Source organism: Sabethes cyaneus, chromosome 3 (assembly GCF_943734655.1).
Source record: "Sabethes cyaneus chromosome 3, idSabCyanKW18_F2, whole genome shotgun sequence".
NCBI classification, from domain to species: Eukaryota; Metazoa; Arthropoda; class Insecta; order Diptera; family Culicidae; genus Sabethes; species Sabethes cyaneus.
In genome coordinates this window covers 41,413,232-41,432,325 of record NC_071355.1, presented here as the reverse complement: position 1 = coordinate 41,432,325, position 19,094 = coordinate 41,413,232, and the positions used below count along the sequence as shown (strand labels likewise).

The 19,094-nt window shown below is 37.1% G+C and overlaps 1 protein-coding gene across 4 annotated transcripts in view; it reads left to right on the top strand.

Moving 5' to 3' along the window:
- Positions 1-19,094, top strand: part of LOC128743669 (very low-density lipoprotein receptor-like) — a 726,292-nt gene that overhangs the window by 530,329 nt on the left and 176,869 nt on the right. For 3 of the 4 annotated variants that reach the window (XM_053840289.1, XM_053840287.1, XM_053840290.1), the window contains one exon: positions 3,025-3,147. The exons of the other annotated variant lie outside the window; for it this stretch is intronic. In XM_053840289.1, coding sequence (XP_053696264.1) covers positions 3,025-3,147 — 123 coding nt within the window. The remainder of the gene's footprint in view (positions 1-3,024; positions 3,148-19,094) is intronic. 4 annotated transcript variants of the gene reach the window in all.

Here is a 19,094-nt window from a genome sequence, read left to right as displayed (position 1 = left end):
ACTTAAAGTTTTCAAATATTTAAACAAAATCAATACTTAGTGTCTCTAAAATAATTTTCTAAGAAAAGTTTTATGACTACTTAAACTATTATTTTTATTTTTTGTTTTGTGCATTGATATAATTAGGAGAAGTAGTAATGACCTTGTAATGACTCATCAATCCATAACGTTGAGCGAATAGCGAATAATTTAATAATAAATTTTGAATTTTCAAAATAGCATTTTCTTCAGCCAATAACCATATCTTAATCTAAGTTATTTTTCCTAAGCCTTTGGGTCACTTTTTGGTCACTATTTTTCAAATTTTGGTCACTAAAGTCACATTTTAGTTGGCCAGTTCGCTTTCAGCCCTTCGGTTGCAAAGCCCGCAATCGTGTGGTCTAATTTTCTCACACACGCGGTCTCGTTGTAACGAACACACGGGCATGAGCAATTTTCTCGGACTTCCTTTCTTATTTTTTCTTACCCTGCGACCATCATTTGTGAGTGTGTATTTAGCTATCAGCCACGATTGTCGCTCACGCTCGTCATTGCAATCCGCGCAGTTGATACTGAACGCTCACGAGGGCCTGTGATCTCATCCGTGACCGTGAGTTAAAAAAGAGAGCGTAACATGAAGAAGCCCCAGTATAAATAGTCAAGCGGTGCTACATGACCATTATTCACCGCGCGATGTGGCATGTTGTACCGTCTTATTAAAACTTTTATGTGAAAATATTGTTTGGATATTGTTTTCGGCTGCTACCCGTAAATCAAAGGAAAATAAATAAAAGAAAAACACACCCGGTGGTCGTTTTATCACGAAACTTGCCGGAGCGACTGTCGGCAATGCACTGCTTGTTTCTATTGCACCGAGTAGATAACAAACAAGAGCAGTCATTCAAAAATAATATCGTCTTATAAGAGTGTGTGGTGCGTATACAGGAATGAAAGAACTGGGAGAATGAAAAAGAACTAGGTATTAGACTTCCTAATATAACGGATGGCAGTAATTTAGTGAGTAAAACATTCGGGTACCAACCGAAAGAGCGTGGGTGCGATCCCCACCTGCCATTGCACAGCCAAAGTCATCCCCTTTCCTAAAGTTTCCATCTAATAAGGTGTGGATAACGACTTTTAGTCTCTTCAAGTTAGCTCCGTTTCAAAGATACTGTAAGGATTTCATTCCTTATTCCAAGCTGTAAATATTCATTCAACTATCTTCCGCCATCGGCGGAAACGGCATTGCATATCGACTAGAAGAAATGTGCAACTGTAACATCAAAGCTTTTAGGTACCATATCCCGACCAATCAAACTGCATTTGAAGAAATATTAACCAGTGCTCAGCGTCCGGTCTTTTAACGAACCTTTAAGAGGATTGGACTTCCTCTGCAAATCTCTTTATTTGACCTCTGGAAATAGAATCCACTCTTTTGCTAACATACAACACAGCGAACACTACCAGTACAAGTCATATAATCAAACATTGGTAAAGCTTCACCGAGCACCGAACTTGATTTCCCTCCGCAGGGCAGCAAATGAATAAATCGGATAAGAAGCCTGGGTGGTGCACCAATCTAGCCGAGGCATAACCGAGATAACACATCCGGCACTATTCGAAACAGGGCCCGGAGCAGACGAAACTCAATCAACAATATTGCAATCGGTCACGGGATTTTTTTTTCTCGTTCATCGATCACAAACCATAAACCTGAGACGATAGTCGACAGTCGCCGGCAAGCAGCGTCGGACTTCTGCGGCGAATGAGATTCACTGTGCCGGACAGAAGATCCCCAATATCCTACTGCACTGCACTATTTCGGATGTCGGACACGGAGACATTTCCGAAAACTTTCTACCCGGCGCTGTTCGACATGAGAGACCCGGAGAAGCATAGAAGCCATACATCAAACCAATATTTTCCTCCCGTTCATCGTTTGTCAATCTTGGGGATTTTTCCTCGCTTCTTGCTCGGTCGAAAGCACCGGCCGAAGGCGGTCACAGTTTGACCACACTGGCTGTCTCGCACTGGCCACTCGCCACTCGTGACACACTGTCACACAGCAGCGCGCGCGGGGACAGTCCGTATAGTCCGGTCCGAGTGAGAGCTGAGAGGTGTGAATTGCAAACGCAAAACCAACATAGCAGAGCTCGTCGAGCAGCTTTGAAGTTGGAATTTCTTCCTGTCAGCTGCTTTTTTTTGTCTCTATTCAACGCTAACATTTTTGCACTGGCTGTAGGTTATCAAAAGATGGTTCGATCGAGTAGATGCTGCTTCTGTTCGGTGATACGAAGCGAAATTGTCAGCTTCAATGTGAATAAATCAAGCTGAAACATGCATGTCTAGGCGACATTCCCCTCGGGTATAGAGAGAAAGGATTCACCCTCTCTTGTTTTTTTTGCTCTTGCTTTATCGCATTGTAATAATTTTCGATCTTGAATCATATCTTTTCATTGTTCAAACGTTCAAGCGATGCTTCCTGAAAAAAGGAACCGAGCCATATTGGGCAAATTACGGAAATGGATTTTTTAATTTATTGATGGCTTTTCAACCATAAACATGTTTCACGAATTAACTATGCGTGAAGGGTACCGAGAATATTGTGTGTTTTAATAAACCATGATTCTTTTTCCGATATTAACCTCACATTTCCTCATTTGCACGCTTTCAATTAACATATTTAAACCTTCACCTGTTCCTGTTTTTAAACGCATCCGTTTTTTTTTTAATTTTATTTCATTATTTAACCCAACGTAGCCGATCGACATTCATAAGGTCGTGTGTATTTGCATAATATGTTGTGTTGTTGTTGTTTGGTTTTTTTCTCTCTCTCTCCTTTGCATGGTAGAATGTAGCGTTACGTTGACAATTAAAAATTGCATGTGTGTGTGTTTGTCCGAAAACGCCCCGCATTCTCTCGGTACACAACAACTCACCATTATCCGATGCAAACGTGAACTAACGGGAAAATTTCATCCAACATTTTTTTTTCTCTCTGTTTACCTTTATTTGCCTCTATTTGCATGTCAATTGCCCCCGCAGAAAGTAAGGTGTGCTCATCGGAGGAGTTTACCTGTCGCAGTGGAACCGGAACGTGCATCCCGCTGGCCTGGATGTGCGACCAGAACCGAGATTGCCCGGACGGATCGGACGAGATGTCATGCAGTAAGTAGCAATAGTAGTAGTAGTACATAGTAGCAGCAGCAGCACAGCTGGTTGCGCTTATGTTTGATATTCAGTTTTTATGGGTTAAACAAACGACCATCTGCTCAATCTGGCAGAGTACCTACGCTCGCTACCGTTTGTAGCTGGGATTTTAAATGTGAATTGTTGGGGAAAATTTCATTCTCTTCGGTGTAACCAAACGATAACTGTGATATGAACTCATACATCATCGGGCTAATTTATCTGTACTTAACATTCGAGGTTGAATTGTGTAGTTTATGAAGCCAAAAGGGTTTTAATTCCATTTTGATAACTTTATGTGATCAAATCTTTGTTGTGTATTGTATTGCGAGGCACGGTGGGACCTTTTTAATGAAGAACATTTAGTTTATGGACGATATAAACGTAAAATACTTGCCACCTTCATTGAGTCCGATTTAATGGAGGCGCTTGGTTAGCTTTCAAGAAGTCAAATGACTTGCTTTATGAGTTATTCAAATAATAGGGCTTGGGACCTTTAATAGACAAGACTGTGTGGTATTTTACCATCCCATGATAGAGATATGTGAGCACTGTTTTATGTTTTGTATTGTAGCGAATTTTTATTTGCTTTACTTTTGCCTGTGGCATTTTAAATCATGGTTTTCATGATTGAGTTTGAATTTTGTATCGACTTAGTCTCAATCTTTAGTTTGTATTGTTCCACTTCTTTTCCCGTTCTTTTTTTACTTCTTATTAATTTTATTTTAATCATGATTTTGTTTCGATTGTTTTTTATTCAAATAAACAAAATTATATAAACTGTCATGGATCTACATAAAACAGAAAAGAAACAAAGCAATAGTAAAAAACGAAATAGAAAGATGATAGATGCAAAAGAACAGGCAGAAATTATTTAAAAAAATTTACTTAAAATATAGCAATATAATAAACGGTTATAAATTTTTGGTAAAGAAAAAAAATAAAACAGATAAATAAACGAATAGTAAGCCAGTCATCGTATGTTCGAATCTCGGCTGGGAGAGGCTGTTAGAGTCAATAGGATCGTTGCACTGGTCCCGCAATTAATTGCCATCTACTTTATCAGCTGGCTGCAAAGTCTCTCGTATAAAAACAGAAGGTCTAGTTTCGATAACGGAAGGTAGCAGCTACGCTTTGCTTTTTTTAAATAAGCAAATGAATCAGTTGTACCACGCATACATTTAAATAGGAAAAGATAGAAGAAAAACAAAAAAAAAATGTTAGCAAGGACACAATTTGGGTTGGTAAAGCAGAAAATGAAAAGAGTAGATACAAAAAAAACTTGAAATAGAAAACAGAATTGAAGAAGAAGAAAAACGACAAAAGAACGAGTCAAAATTCTTCAAGAAGATTTTAGTTTTTCATCAAAGAAGTCTGTAGATGCAATGAAAAATGACCTCACACAGGAAAACAGGGAAACATACAGGAAAAAGACCGAGATAAAAAAACAAACTGAGCCAGCATAAAATGAAAGGAAAAGAATAAAAATGCTTTAACAAAAACACAGAAAAAAAGCAAAAACAGTTTGAAATGGAATAAATAAACACTGTAAATAAACTGAAAATAAACAAAATAAGGTTGTAACGACAGTGATTGAAACAAAATTGGAGAAACAATTAGTTTTCTGTAGCAAGATATACCATTATATGAGAATTGTAAACTTTGATACAGATAATTAATTGTTTCGTTTAGTTAATATCACTAGACCACTGCACATTTCTAATTTGATGAATGTTTCTTATAGTATTTTTTCTCAGCTTTCCGATGGTGGTCTTAAAATTGAAAACGGTTGGGGGGATCATGGCAAAAACGGCGATTTATTGATAAAATCCAATATGGCGACCAAATCCAAGATGGCCGCCAAATTTTTTTTTACTCCATTTAAAAGCCCTGTTCTTTTTCTTTATAGAACCGGGCCATTTGTTAGTTGTTTCATAGCAAATTTATGAAATTTCACATGGTATAGATCTCAAGGTTTGCTGAAAATTCATCTTTTTTTGAAACTGTTCCCCAAGGGGCCTGACGAGGGTCCAGTATTTCGAATCAGGGATGGTCCGATCACTTTGACTTAATTTTGATTCATTTAACATTACCGTCTCAGCCGTTGAGGTGTGGCTAAAAAATGAGAATTACATTTTAATACCTCGAAACAGGCATAGTCCGATTTTTAATACCTCGAAACAGGCATGGTCCGATCAGTTTAACTCAATTTTGATTCATTTGATAGAGACGGTAAACCGAGCAAAATTTGAAAAAGTACATTTGTAGAACTAGATATTATCTACAATTTTGTCGAATACAGTTTTGCTGTATCTTTTGCAGTTACGGAGCTACAATTCTAGTGCCTCATTAGTAACTAAATGAACGTTCACTTAGTTACTATTGAGGTACTAGCATTGTAGCACCGTAACTACAAATTATAGTCATTCAGCAAAATTGATGACAAATGTTCCATACAAAACTTTGTCAAATTTTGCTCGGTTTACCGTCTCTATCAAATGAATCAAAATTGAGTTAAACTGAAAAAATTTTTAAGTGCAAAAGTTCTAATATTTGAAGACCTCGTGTCGGTAGCGGCCCCGTTTCAACGAGAATTACTCATACAGAGAAAAATGAAGGCAAAAGAGGCGGAACACTGAGGGAAAACGGCTGAAAAGTAAGGGAAAAACACTGGTCAAAAAAGAACAAAGTCCAAAGAAGGAAATAAACTGGAAGACATAAAAAATGGTACAAAAAAGGTGGAAAGAAGACGACAAATCCGAAAGACCGAAAAACAGAAACTCAGGAAAAAAACAGAAGACAGACGAATCAAACACGATGAAAAAGAGCACAAAGACGAAGATAGAAAAAGGCGGAGAAAGGAGAAAAAATTAAAAAAAAGAAACCGGAAAATAGAAAACAAAGACAGAATTAGGTGGAATAAAGAAGAAGATAAGTGGTACAAAGACGGAAAAAGGCTGGGAAAATGAAAAACTGACCATGCAAAGTGGAAAAAGAGAACAAATACAAAACAAGGGGGAATATAAACGAATAAAAAGAGAAAAGACAGAAAATAGAAAAGAGAGTAAAAAACGGAAAGCTTGCAAAAGGACCAAAGAGCACAGAATAAGGCCGAAATTATATAAAAGAGAATAGAAAAAATACTGTAAAATTAAAATCCGAATCCGATTAAACAAAACGCAGTCTGAAATAGACCGAAGAAAGACTGTAAAAGCCTGAAAAAAGATTCGAAAAGACCGAATAATGATTGGAAACGGAAGAAATAAAAAAGACAAACATAGATGGAAAAAATGAAAAAGTAAGACAGGAAAAAAACCGAAAAGGAGAGAAAAAAACGAAAAAATACCAAATAAAAACTTAAAATGGTGGAATAAAGAACGAAAAAACCGGAACAAACACAGAAGAAGGACGAAAAAATGTCAAAGAATGGAAAAAGAACAAATAAAGACAAAGAAAGGTGATACAATGATGGAAACAGCAGATTTAAAAAGATAAAAAAGAAAGAAGATGGAAAAGGTGACAAAGCAGTGCAATAAAAAATCAGAGGGGTTGTGTACAAGACACGACCTCGTATATAGGTGACGCAGGACTACGTAAGTCTCTTTGTTGTGATAGTGGCATGTATTCATGCTTGTAATCATTCGATTCTTCATGTATACATGCTATATGCAACATATAGGGTAACCAACTTATTTTGGACCCCATCAGCAGCTGTACATTATTTGGACACTTGCATTTGATTTTGCTGTAAGTGTCCAAATTATATACAGCTGCTGAGGGGGTCCAAAATACGTTGGTTACCCTATACATGCTACATGCGTTGTATGTAACATTTATCAAAGTAGTAACATTGCTGCATACGTTCAATTCTCAAAAGATTGTGCATTTGAAAACAATTTAACAAAATCAAGAACACAAGCTATTGCTTTCCTGCTACCTTACTGAAATTAAAGATTGTTTTTATTATCCATGGTTTCCCACGTTGAAGGGATTTTACCAATTCAATCCTATTTTATCAACAGCACATTTTTTCACTACACTTCTAATGAAACGGCAAGCATGCATATTCATACAGAGTCGTATTATAACCGAACAGTACAGCTGTAGCATATTTTTCCAACACAGATATCAAGTTCGCCGAGGTTTAATCGTCTCGCAGTAAAGAATTTGCGATCTGTTGGGACAACGAACTTGTGTCATTTTTTCTGGCACACTTCCCTAACACAGACATCAAATTGGACTAGGTTTAATCGCGTTCGTAAGAAATCTGTTGGCACGAGGGGGCTTTGTTACTCTCTCTGGCGAACTTCCTAAGCAAGAACATCAAAATGGTCTAGGTTGAACCGCGGTGTTAAGAGATCTTGTTGAAATGAGGAAACTTGGTCGCTTGTTTTGGCTTACTTCCCAAGCACAGATATCAAATTGGTATAGGTTAAGATCATCGTAAAAAATCTTCCAACCAATCACGAACCGAGAATTCTGGTAAAACATAGCTTCATCATTTTCAATTTTTCAATAGTTCAACATCAAGAATCCATACTTTTCTTCATTTGGGTCAATTCTTAGAAGATTTTCCGATCGATTGGTGTAAGAATATTGAAAATCGATTATAAAACCGCTGAGCTATTAGCGCTCAAAACCTTTCATTTTTCGTGACGCTCATATTTTTCGATTTTTTGGAATGACACCCTATCTCAAAACTTGCCGTAAGACGTAGTCCTACGTCAAAAGGCGAAAAAATAAGGAAAATTCGGGAATCAAATCTAATCTAATCTAATCTCACGCTAACGCAGCCAATTCTTGAAGGCATCCTGGAAAATGACGATTACTTGAATCAATCATTTTTCTTGTCAACGGCCAGGTCAACTGCATGTACCGCAGAGAGAATTCCAAAGAATCAAGTGGAACCAGAAAAAATACTTAATTCCATTAAACTCCTTGAAATCGAGGGGAAGCAAGAAAGCGTGGACCTCCCGTACCAAACGCTTCCCATATAGATAATGATTTTTTTACAGTCGGAGAGAGTATCTTTGCTAATAAAGGTTAAGTGATACTCCGGACCCTCAGGGATGAACTGATGGCATTTAGACCAGAAGCCAGGCTGCAATTGGCCAAGGATATAGCGCCTTATTTCGCTCTCTGAAAATAGATTAGTTTGCCAAACAAAATAGTTCAAACCGTATAATATTTGAAAATAAAGTCGTGTGGTTTAATGATTGCCGAAAACTACATTTGTAAGGTTAGGAACTGAAAACCGCACGACCTCGCACCTCCTAGCTTGGCTACTCAATTATACTAATTGAAGTATTTCCAGATATGACCATGTGGATGCGCTAGCGAGGAGCTTGGGAAGACTAGAGTTATATTAAGCACTTTTTCCTAGTTGCCTTCCCCATTTCATATCCTACGGAAAATTCGGGAATCAAATCGGAAAAGAGAAATCAAATACGGCAAATAACAAAACAGAATAAAGACCGGAAAGAGGTGGAATAAAGACAGAAGGATAAATATAAAAACAAAAAGAAGGAAGAGAGCGAACGAAGACGAGTAAAGAGCACAAAGACGGAAAAAAGAAAAAAACGGTTGGAAAAGGCCTAAAAGCACAGCTGAGCCAAGATCGAAGTTTAAAAAACTACTATTCTCGTAGCAAACGAGATTGGAAAAAAATAAAAGACGTCTAATCATATAGAATCAAAAACATTCGAACAAAGAGATCAGAAACAGTCAGTTATTTTCTAATTCACGAATGAACGAGAACCAAATTTAATCTCGCTTAACCTGAAACAGATTGAAATAAGACGGAAGAAACGAAAGATGGAAGACTGAAAAAACAACTACTGAGAAATGATTGAAAAAATAGTGAAAAACCCGATTTAATCCACCTAGTGGTGAAAGGAACCTTTGTTATACGGTCTTACTTGCTATTTGAGATAGAAATCGACACGTCTTCGGAACTATTGGTTTCATCTATTGGTTATCGTTGCGTAGTGCGTTGTTTTACATAAAATTTTTGAAAATTGAATAAGTTTACAAAATTTGAACAAAATAGGAACACTTTTAAATTTTGATAGATCCTTTTTTCATGAAATGGCTGAGTAAGGATAAGTAAGTTGCTATTAATCTGAGTAAGTGCAAATAAAAGTAAGTTGTAAGTGGAAATCTTATCCTTTAGCATATACATTGTCTAGTGAAGGTCTAGTTTATAGATTTTTGAACGATGCATAGTTTCCTGTAATGCCATTCCATTTGACTCACATCAATAGAGTTTTCTTGAATAATTTTCATCAATTTTTATTAACTCACGCTGTTGTATTTTATACAACACGAGTAGGTTTTTCAACGCCATATTGTTATAAAGTTACGAATCGTTGTTTAACTAACGTATATTCTTCAACAAACTTTTCATAATTATTCAATGCATTAATAATTTAAATTATTGGGAAAATTTATGCAGCAAAACTATCAGCAAATGTAAAATGTTTAAAATGTATCCGTCTGCTGGTAGTCGAGTAATGCGGAGTCAAAATTAGGGTATTTTTTATAATCAAAGTTCCACAGATCCTAAACAAGCAAACATAGAGGTATAGTATTTTCAGCAAAGTTGTGTATTTTAACTATTTGTACAATTTTGTAGTACATGAAAAAGTCATACAACAATTACAAAAAGAGCAAAAATAGAAAAACTGATTTTACAAATTCAAATACAATAAATAAGAAATTTCTATATTCGCTGCAGAGATAGAAGGTTACTGTCTTTAGTAAAATTTCTTGTAATAATATGCTCTATAACTTTGCAGAACACATCAATGTGTTATATTGACACTGAAGAAAAACAATTTTTTATTTCACTTTTAGGGGGATTAATCAAAATTTAAATTCCACCAGACGATAGAGCTTTCAATTTCAAGAAACTCTCCCAAAGGTTAGATAAACCTAAAACTAAGTTTTCCCAGTCAAAACTCTTATAGTGCACACGTTTTCTTTGGTTTGGGGCTATTGTGTGCGCGAGTAACTGTGTTACAAAAGTTGGCGCGAGTGTTCGAGGGTTAATATCTTTTAACCGTAAAACCAATTCTTATGCAATTTTGCATATATATTCGTAGTATCAAAACCTCTCGTTTGATATTAAAATAATTGAAATTAGGTAAATTATCTTGGTTGAAATCATTATAAATTATTGTTAATTTTGGTGTGGTGCATACGGTTGCTCATAACTTTCAAATTAAACTTCCAATCAAAAAACCATTCAATAGTGATCTATTAGGATATATTATCTTTCAAATGAGACTAATAGCGCATAAATCGGTTTGGCCATCTCTAAGAAACAGGCGATAATTATTACCTTGTCAAAACAGGTTTTTTAAGCATAACTTTTAAACTACTTGTTTGTTTTCAATTAAAAATTCCTGAACAATTTAGCTTTAATAAGGGCTTTCATTTGATACTAAGATCGTTGAAATCGGTCATGTAGTTCCGGAGAAACCCGTGTCACGTATTTTTCACATTTTTGCTTATAACTTTTAAACGAAACGTCGTATCACGAAACAACTCAATAGTGATCTACTAGACAATAACACCTTTCAAACAAAAGTAATAGCGAATCATTCGATTCAGCCATCTCTGAGAAACAGGCGATAGAAAAAATCATTACATACATACACACACACACACACACACACAGACATTGCTCAAATCGTCGAACCCTATCGATTGGTATATGTGACTTGGCCCTCCGGGCCTCGGATCAATTTCGTGTTTTTCGACCAATTTTTAAACCTTTGTTATAGTATAACAAAGGTAAAAAGATAAAAAAAATATGAAAGACATACAAAAAGGGTAGAGCAAAAACAAAACAAAACAAAAATTACGGAAAACGATATAGAAAAGACGTAAAAAAGGAAAAAACAAAACGAACAAAACAAACAAACAAAACGAACAAACAAAACCGACAGAAACAGAAGTAAAAAAGACAGAACAAAGAAAGAAAAATAATAAAAAATACTGGAAAAACAGAAAAGACGAAACACAGGCTGAAGAACAAAGAACAAAGACAGAAAAATCATTAAAAAGCAAAACAAAAACATCAAAATGGTAGAACAATGTGAAAACCGACGAAACCAAAAGGAACAAAATATGAACCAACACAAAAAAGGACGAAAAAAGAGCCAAAGATAGAAAAAACCGGAACAAAGACGGAACAAAGGCGGAAAAGGATGAAATAAAGATGAAAAAAAAGAAGTTAAAACGATAAAAGAAGGAAAGGATAGAAAAAAAAGAAAACAGACAGAAAAAGGCGTAAAATGAACTAAGCAGAATAAAGACGGAAAAAGGTTGAGTAAGAACAGTATCTCAAAGATGGAAAAAGGAAAAAACAGTTGAAAAAACTTAAAGTTTTAAGTTGACTTAAAAACACAGCCTAGACAAGACCGAAATTCAACATAAATAATATAATGAGAATACAAAAAAACAGACGTCTAATCATAGAGAATTGGAAACATTCGAACGAAAAGTTCAAAGACTGAAAGTCTGAAAGAATTATAAATTATTTTCGACTATCTTTGCAAAATTGACGGATGAAGAGAACCAAATTTAATCTCGTTCAATCTGAAACAGATTGAAGAAAGATGGAAAGACGGAAGACTGTTAAAAGACGTAGGTTGAAAACTGATTAAAAAACAGATTAGAGAAAGACAAAGATAAAAAAATACGAATTGATTCGAAAATGGTGGTAAAAAACGTTGCAAAAAATTAAAAAATTAACAAAAAAAACAGATATAGAAAAGACGCAACAAAGAGGGAAAAAGGCAAAACACCGAAAAAGAATAAAAAACAGAAGGTACACAGGAAAACGGAAGAGTACAGAAAAGTGGCAGGAAAAGACGGAGGACCAACTTCGAGGTTTTAGTCTTGACCTTGAAATGCGGTCAAACATATTTATTAATATTTTTTTGAAACGGCGGTACTACAATTGATGAAGGGACAGTAGGAGAAGTAATGAAAATTTATTTGGAAAATGGAGAGGGAAAGAGTGGAAGGGTAAGGGTCCCCCGTTGCGACAAAAGGTAGGAATCGCAACGACAACTTGTTAAGCGTAGCTACCAATTATCCCTCCTCCCCCCCCTTATCTTTACACTCTTTCTCTTCACATTTTCCAAATAAATTTTCATTACTTCTCCTACTGTCCCCTTATCAATTGTAGTACCGCTGTTTAAAAAAAAATATTAAGGACGGAGGAATAAACACGAACCATGCGATAAAAGACCACGGAGACGGAACAAGGGCGGAAACACTAACAAAACCGAAAAAAGAATAATGGAATAATAACGGAATCGACAAAAACATGGTTACAGAATGGAAAGACGGAAAAAACGAAAAAAGTCATACAACAAACAGAACAAAGACAAAATACGGATCAAATATAGTATTAAAGAATAAAAAAGAGAGAAAGAGAAATTGTGAAAAATAAACAAAAACGAAATAAAACTGAAAAAAATATGAAGGTCTATGTCTAGGGGCACGAACGAAGGCCTTACCACGAAGACCACGAATACAGGTTCAATTCGACAAAGCTTGCCTCTTTGCAAATGTTCATCACGGAATTTTTTATTTAACTTTATTGTAATAAATGCTCTGAAACATTCCTATACATATGATCCATGAAGGGAAGTTTAAATTTCCTATATGCCCGTGCTCTGTACATTAGTTTTATCCGTTCCACCACTAAGATTTTCATCAGGCCATAATCACACCTTTTCTGCTGATTGGAGACGATATCGCACTTTGAATTTTTTTGTGTAACGAAGCATTAGCACTTTAGGTTTGAAACTGGTATGCTGCTGACGAATGTTCACTGGCTTAAGGATTATGACAGTCAAAATATCATCAATTAGCTAACGTTTACTGCGCATTGATAGTTCTTTTTGACACTCTGTTTATCAGTTATTTGACAGTTGATGGTTGTATTCGAAAGTTTATATACTGTTTACACGCAACTAATTGTAAAGCATCAGTAATTTAAATACCCGAAACCTATCTGCGGATCAGACAATCGCCAATTCTTCTTCACTTTTAAAATCGTTGCATCACGTTACATGCATGAATATTCCGTCAACCCCTTTTTCATATAAGACATCAGATTTGAATAAATTCTTGTATGTGGGTATCGGGTGAAAGATGGGATTGCTCGCTCAATTTTTTTAAAACTGTTTACTTTCAGGACATCAAATTGGACTAAGTTTGTCGCGATCTTAAAACACCTTGTCAGAATGAGAGGGCTTTATCACTTCATCTGGCGTACTTCCCAAGCACAGATATCAAATTAGTATAAGTCTGACAATTTCACTTATTTTACTTCATCACTAATATTTTTAACGCGTTTAGAGTGCTGGCATAGATCGAACCACAACCTTACTCGTTCAACAAGCGTGGTGGTGCTAACATAAAATCACCAATCCGGAACTGATTTACATACAGTTTCATCAACTTTTATAAGCTACTACGCGACTCCGTACCATGCTGGAACTCTCATCGAATGTCATTCACCTGCTCTAAAAGCTTCATTCCCGCTCTGAAGCATCCCCACGGAAGCATCACTTCACTACTGCTGGTGTGGCAGTGGCACTGCACCCGTACAATGTTGCGCCGATTTTTGGCTTTTCCGGAGATTGTGACCTTAGACGGGGGTTGTTGAGCTGCCGCTGCTGTTGCTGCTGCTGTCGGTGGTCGCTGATGCAATATATTAAATTTCATGCTCCCGTGAACTTAATTTTCGCCGCCTTCTTCCTTCTCACCCCCAAAGGCCCGAAGCTGGCGGGGAAAAATTTCACTGTGGTCGAACCACGGTGCACGGTACTGGAATTTACCGCTTTTCGCCTACGGATTGACGTTTCAATTTCGAAATTTTGATTGTGCAGTACACCTGTACTGGTGCTGGTGGTGCTGCGACTTTATTCATGGTAAAATGTCGATGCTGGAAAAAAATTTTTTCAGTGAAAGCAAACTGCACACTCAATTCGGAACGTCAAAGTTCGTGCAAAATTTGCGAGCGGATGTATTTCACCCAAAACACGTTATGATAAATGGAACAAGTGCAAACAAACTAATTGAATTTCTCGCAAAATGGCTTAATTTTCACAGCGCAAAATAAGTGTTGCTCTCTCTGTATATGTGTGTTTGGATCTCACCCCTGAGGGAGAGCAACTTTGCTAATTCTAATTGGACGCTCTACGCGCGTAACACACGACGACAAAGACGATGACGACGACGGCATATCAAAGGCACAGCCTTGTAGTGGCTCTAATCCGAATCCGAATGAAACCTACAGTCGGGGGGGGGGGGTCCGTGCGCGCCTGGAACCATAACCAACCAGACGGAAAAAGGATCCACCAAAAAGCGAAACTTCTGATTATCATCGCTCTTATCTGACAGGGGTGTGTCGACGTCGTCGTCATGGTCGTCATCCTGCTGGGTCCAGCGAATTGTGGTGAAAATCTATGAGATCATCCACAGCGCGGTAGAAAATCTACGGGTGGGTGGGCCCATGGTACGGATGAGCTTACTTGAACGACGTTAAAGTATTCTACCGTTTCGGAATGGATTTAATAAATTTTAACGATAATTACTTGCTGCATGCTAGCCTGCTGACGGTGCTGCTGCTGCTGCTTGTAGAGCGCTGCACAGCGGGCCCGGTTATTAGATTGCCAGAGGATCATTAAAACCGGGCGATGCGATGGTATTAAATGGGGAAGTCAATCAGTAGTGTGACGTGTGCAAGAGCTAAAGGATCAAAGCTTTACGAAGCTGATGGCCATCCAATTATTCGCAGCAGCAGCAGCAGCAGCAGCTCGTTGGTTGGTGGCTGCTGTGGAGTTCAGTTCTTCACGGTGCCAACCTCCTGGAACAGCTTGATTTAATGCGATGATTAAATGACTTTCACTTAAGTGTTAAGTTGCAGGTTGCAAACAACTTGCAGTGTGAAATGGATTGCAACTCTTTTTTTTACCTTGAACAGTGTTATTCAAGACAGCAATTTTCATGAACAAATTTGTATTTTTAAAATTGTTGGTTTTTGCTGTTTCAACTTTAAGCTTTGGGAACGTACGCAAGCAAACGCCATTTTCCTGTCTCATGTTATCGGCATCACACCCCCGGAGATCATAATTTAATGACCGAAAATTTAACGATCTTCTGATACGCATGTTAATGTTCATCCGCCGTACTTACTGGAAGCTTTTCCGAAATCCAGCTCAAGTTGTTCAAGCCTCTTCCATTATATCCCATCACATCACCACCATCCTCGTTTCCATCGGAAGCAAATGTCACAAGTTTATGACTTTCGCAATGTTCGAAAATCGTTCTCTGAATCTGATTCTGTTTGCCTTCGTTCTTTTTTTTTTTTGAGGGGGGGGGGGGGGTTTGATATTCCACCATCAAAATCGAACCAACGACGACGACGAAAGGGGGACATTGTAAAACATTTACGACGATTGCAGGCTTATCTTTTTCTGGTTGGCTTCTGTCACAGTCACAGAAACGAAACGAAACATCGAAAGGGTCATCCGGAAATTCCGCGTTTTATGTCCCTTCCGTTCTGGATCGCCTTCCCGGAAAGAATGCCAACGGCAACAATATGGTTGGTTTATCAGTTTACTGCCTGCCAACCAGCCAGCCGGCTTGCGAAGAAGTCCGAACTGTTTTAGATGCGAGGCTTATCGCTTCCGGCGAGAGTAAGTTTATTTATAAGTTGATTTAGCGGGTGAATGGTTCAGTTCAACCCTAGCCATAAACCTCCCCAATCAATCCGTCCAGTCGCATCGGTCCTGAATCCTGGTCGGATAAATTCACTGGGGCGATTAGACACGCTCATTGCGAAGCAAAGTCCGATTAATTGCTTGTGTACAATAGAGTTTGGTTTAAACTATGTACCCCCCCCCCATGACTGGCTGCCAGCCTGCCTGCCTGCCGACCACCTACCCATCGAATAATGATAACGATTTAATACCGACGATCCAATTTATTAGGTGTATTTAGAACTGGAATATATGAATCGAGAGCTGGGGTTAGTCATTCATTCCGGTTGGGCTTCAAAGTGGTTGGGCCGGGTGGCATTATGGCTCGATTACGGGAGTACGGCGTGCGGCAGAAACTAGTAATTACACACGTTTAGTTTTATTACAGTTTCAACACAAAGAGATTTAGTGATCAATTTTGTCTATTGATGCTGTGCATTATGGGAAAATTATTAAATAAATTATAATCCCTATGATTAGACCACCACCCCCTCCTCACATTCGGGGAGCGTCGATATTGTTTCTAAACACTCCAACCTAGCATTCAGTTCAGTGCAGTTGTGCATGACCAAATCGAAATGAATGATTTTAACTACCTACGGAAAACCATCTAGCCAGAGGCGTTTGTCGATGGCACACCTCAACCGGAACGGAAAAGTGGAAATTTATACCGTATTGTGAGTTTGTTGAGGTTGATTAAGGATATCTGATCAAGCGGTTGAGGAGGAACTATTTTATGATGCTTTGTTCTAGTTCATTTAAATTAGATTAAATTAAATTAAAATGAACAAAAAAATGTAGCTGGTGCAATGGTACGTTTGTGCGAATCTTTTTTCTGATTAACGTAAAGTTTCAAGGTTAGATATGCCCATACATTTTCTTCGTGATCGGCACAAATCGTGACAAAGGTCACTCGTCCCAAAAGGTCCAAGTTTCTTTACGACGCACAGTGCGTTGAATGTATGGTACTGCGGGACAAAAATCAAAAGGTAGTTTTAGACATTTTATCAAGCTAGTTTAATGAAAAAAGTAGTTTGTATTAATCAAAGCTAGTATTTGCTTAAATGTCTCAACATATTTACATAATGGCAAAAATGTCTCAAGCGCCAAACTTTTACGCAAGCATTGCTAAAGTTTTTTATCATTATATGGGTTGCCGACGGCTATATAACTATCAAAGTAGTTGTGAAATTGCCATTTATACTAGAAATACAATGGTAAAATCAGCAATGCAATCTAGTGTAAGATTAAGTAGCACTTGAAGATCAACCTTGGCAGCAATTTCGATAATCGAAAGGTTTTTTTCAGTGCATGAAAGCTTGGAAAGCTATGTTTATGGAAGACGGTTAAGCATTTCGAAGCACAATATACTTTCGCACTAACAGATCTAGATTATGAACAGATCTATTGTTCGAGTAATACCATTAATGCCAGAATATACATAAAATACAGTAATACCATGAATTAACATTCTCAGTCGTAACGGAAAAGTAAATAATAATTTTTCCGCGACATTATGTCAGATAAAGTTTGCAGCTCGTCGTTTTCTGTTTTTGTTGGGTAATTTCTGAAAACATTTTAATTAGATCCACGAAACGAATTTCGAGCAAGAAAATCATTCATTGTTCGTCATTATTATCAAGTCGAGAAACGGGAAAAACGGCAACCGGTACCAAGTTGATTATTTTTTATCTAGAAATATTTGCTCACTATATGAAATAAAATCGCTTTGAGTTTAATTTTGAGCAGTAATAACACAAAACTTCATAAGCAGTGGTTTCTTCTGACAAGGATAACAGAATATAGCAGAATAAACGGAAATCTGACGGTTTATCAGTGCCTGACATTGGTCTATAAATATTGAAATATCTTGCAGAGTTGCAGGTAGTTGCAGCTAAAAGCTATTCGATCGTGTAGAGGACACTTTGAACAATCATTCTGTGCATATTTTAGCTTGGAAGTCGGTGGAAGATTTTTTAAATCAGTAATCGAAGTTGGAGTTCTGTTTTGTTGAAGGTCAATATCTATGTCATTTCTAGCGGCGATTTTTTAGGAGTGAGGTCAAAATGAATTCTTTCTATAACCAAAATTTATTCTACTAACCTTGGTTGTTAATCTCCATTTTAAAGATTTTGATTACACGAACTATAAAACTTTTACGAGCGTGATGAATAACCTTCAAAAATGATATCAAAATTTGTAAGTAAAATCCACTTTGCAACATGACAGTTTGAACGCTTGTAATAGTAGTTGTGGTGCTTTCCCAAGCAAACTTATACTCGTTTATATAGCAGAAGGCATCTATAAACAATTCTAAATACTTAGTATACCCGATTAAAAAAAAGTGAAAAACGATTTTTGTCTATGGCTCAACGCACTGTGCGACGTTCAGACTTATACTGATTTGATATCTGTGCATGGGAAGTACACTAGAACAAGTCGAAAGTCCTCTCGTTCCAACAAAATTTCTCATGACCGCTATAAACTAGACCAATTTGATGTCCGTGTTAGGGATGTGCGGCAGAAAAAGTGATAAGTCACCACATCCCAACGAGATACCTTAGGACCGCGATAAACCTAGTACAATTTAATGTCCTGAAAGTGAACAGTTATAAAAAATTGAGCGACCAACCCTATCTTTCGTCCGATTGTTTCCACATACTACAAGAATTTATTCAAAACTGATGTCTTATATGAAAAATGGGTTGACGGAATATTCATGCATGTGACGTGATGCAGCAACTTCTTTCAAAGTGAGGAAGAATTAACGACTGTCTGATCCGAAGATAGGTTGTGGGTGTTTAATTTGTTGCTTTACAATAACGTGCATGTAATTGTTTAAATACTTGCGACAAAGTGTGAAAGAACTGATAAACAAAATGTCAAAAAGAACTATTATTGTGCAGAGGACATTAGCTAATTGATGATATTTTAACTGTCATAGTTTTAACCAGGGATGGTTCGATCACTTTGACTCAATTTTGATTCATTTGACAGTAGCGTCCTAACCGAGCAAAATTTGACAAATTGAAGTATGGGACATTTGTAGATAATAACTAGATCTACAATTTTGCTGAATATAGTGTTGCTGTGTCTTTTGTAGTTACGGTGCTACAATGCTAGTACCTCATTAGTAAC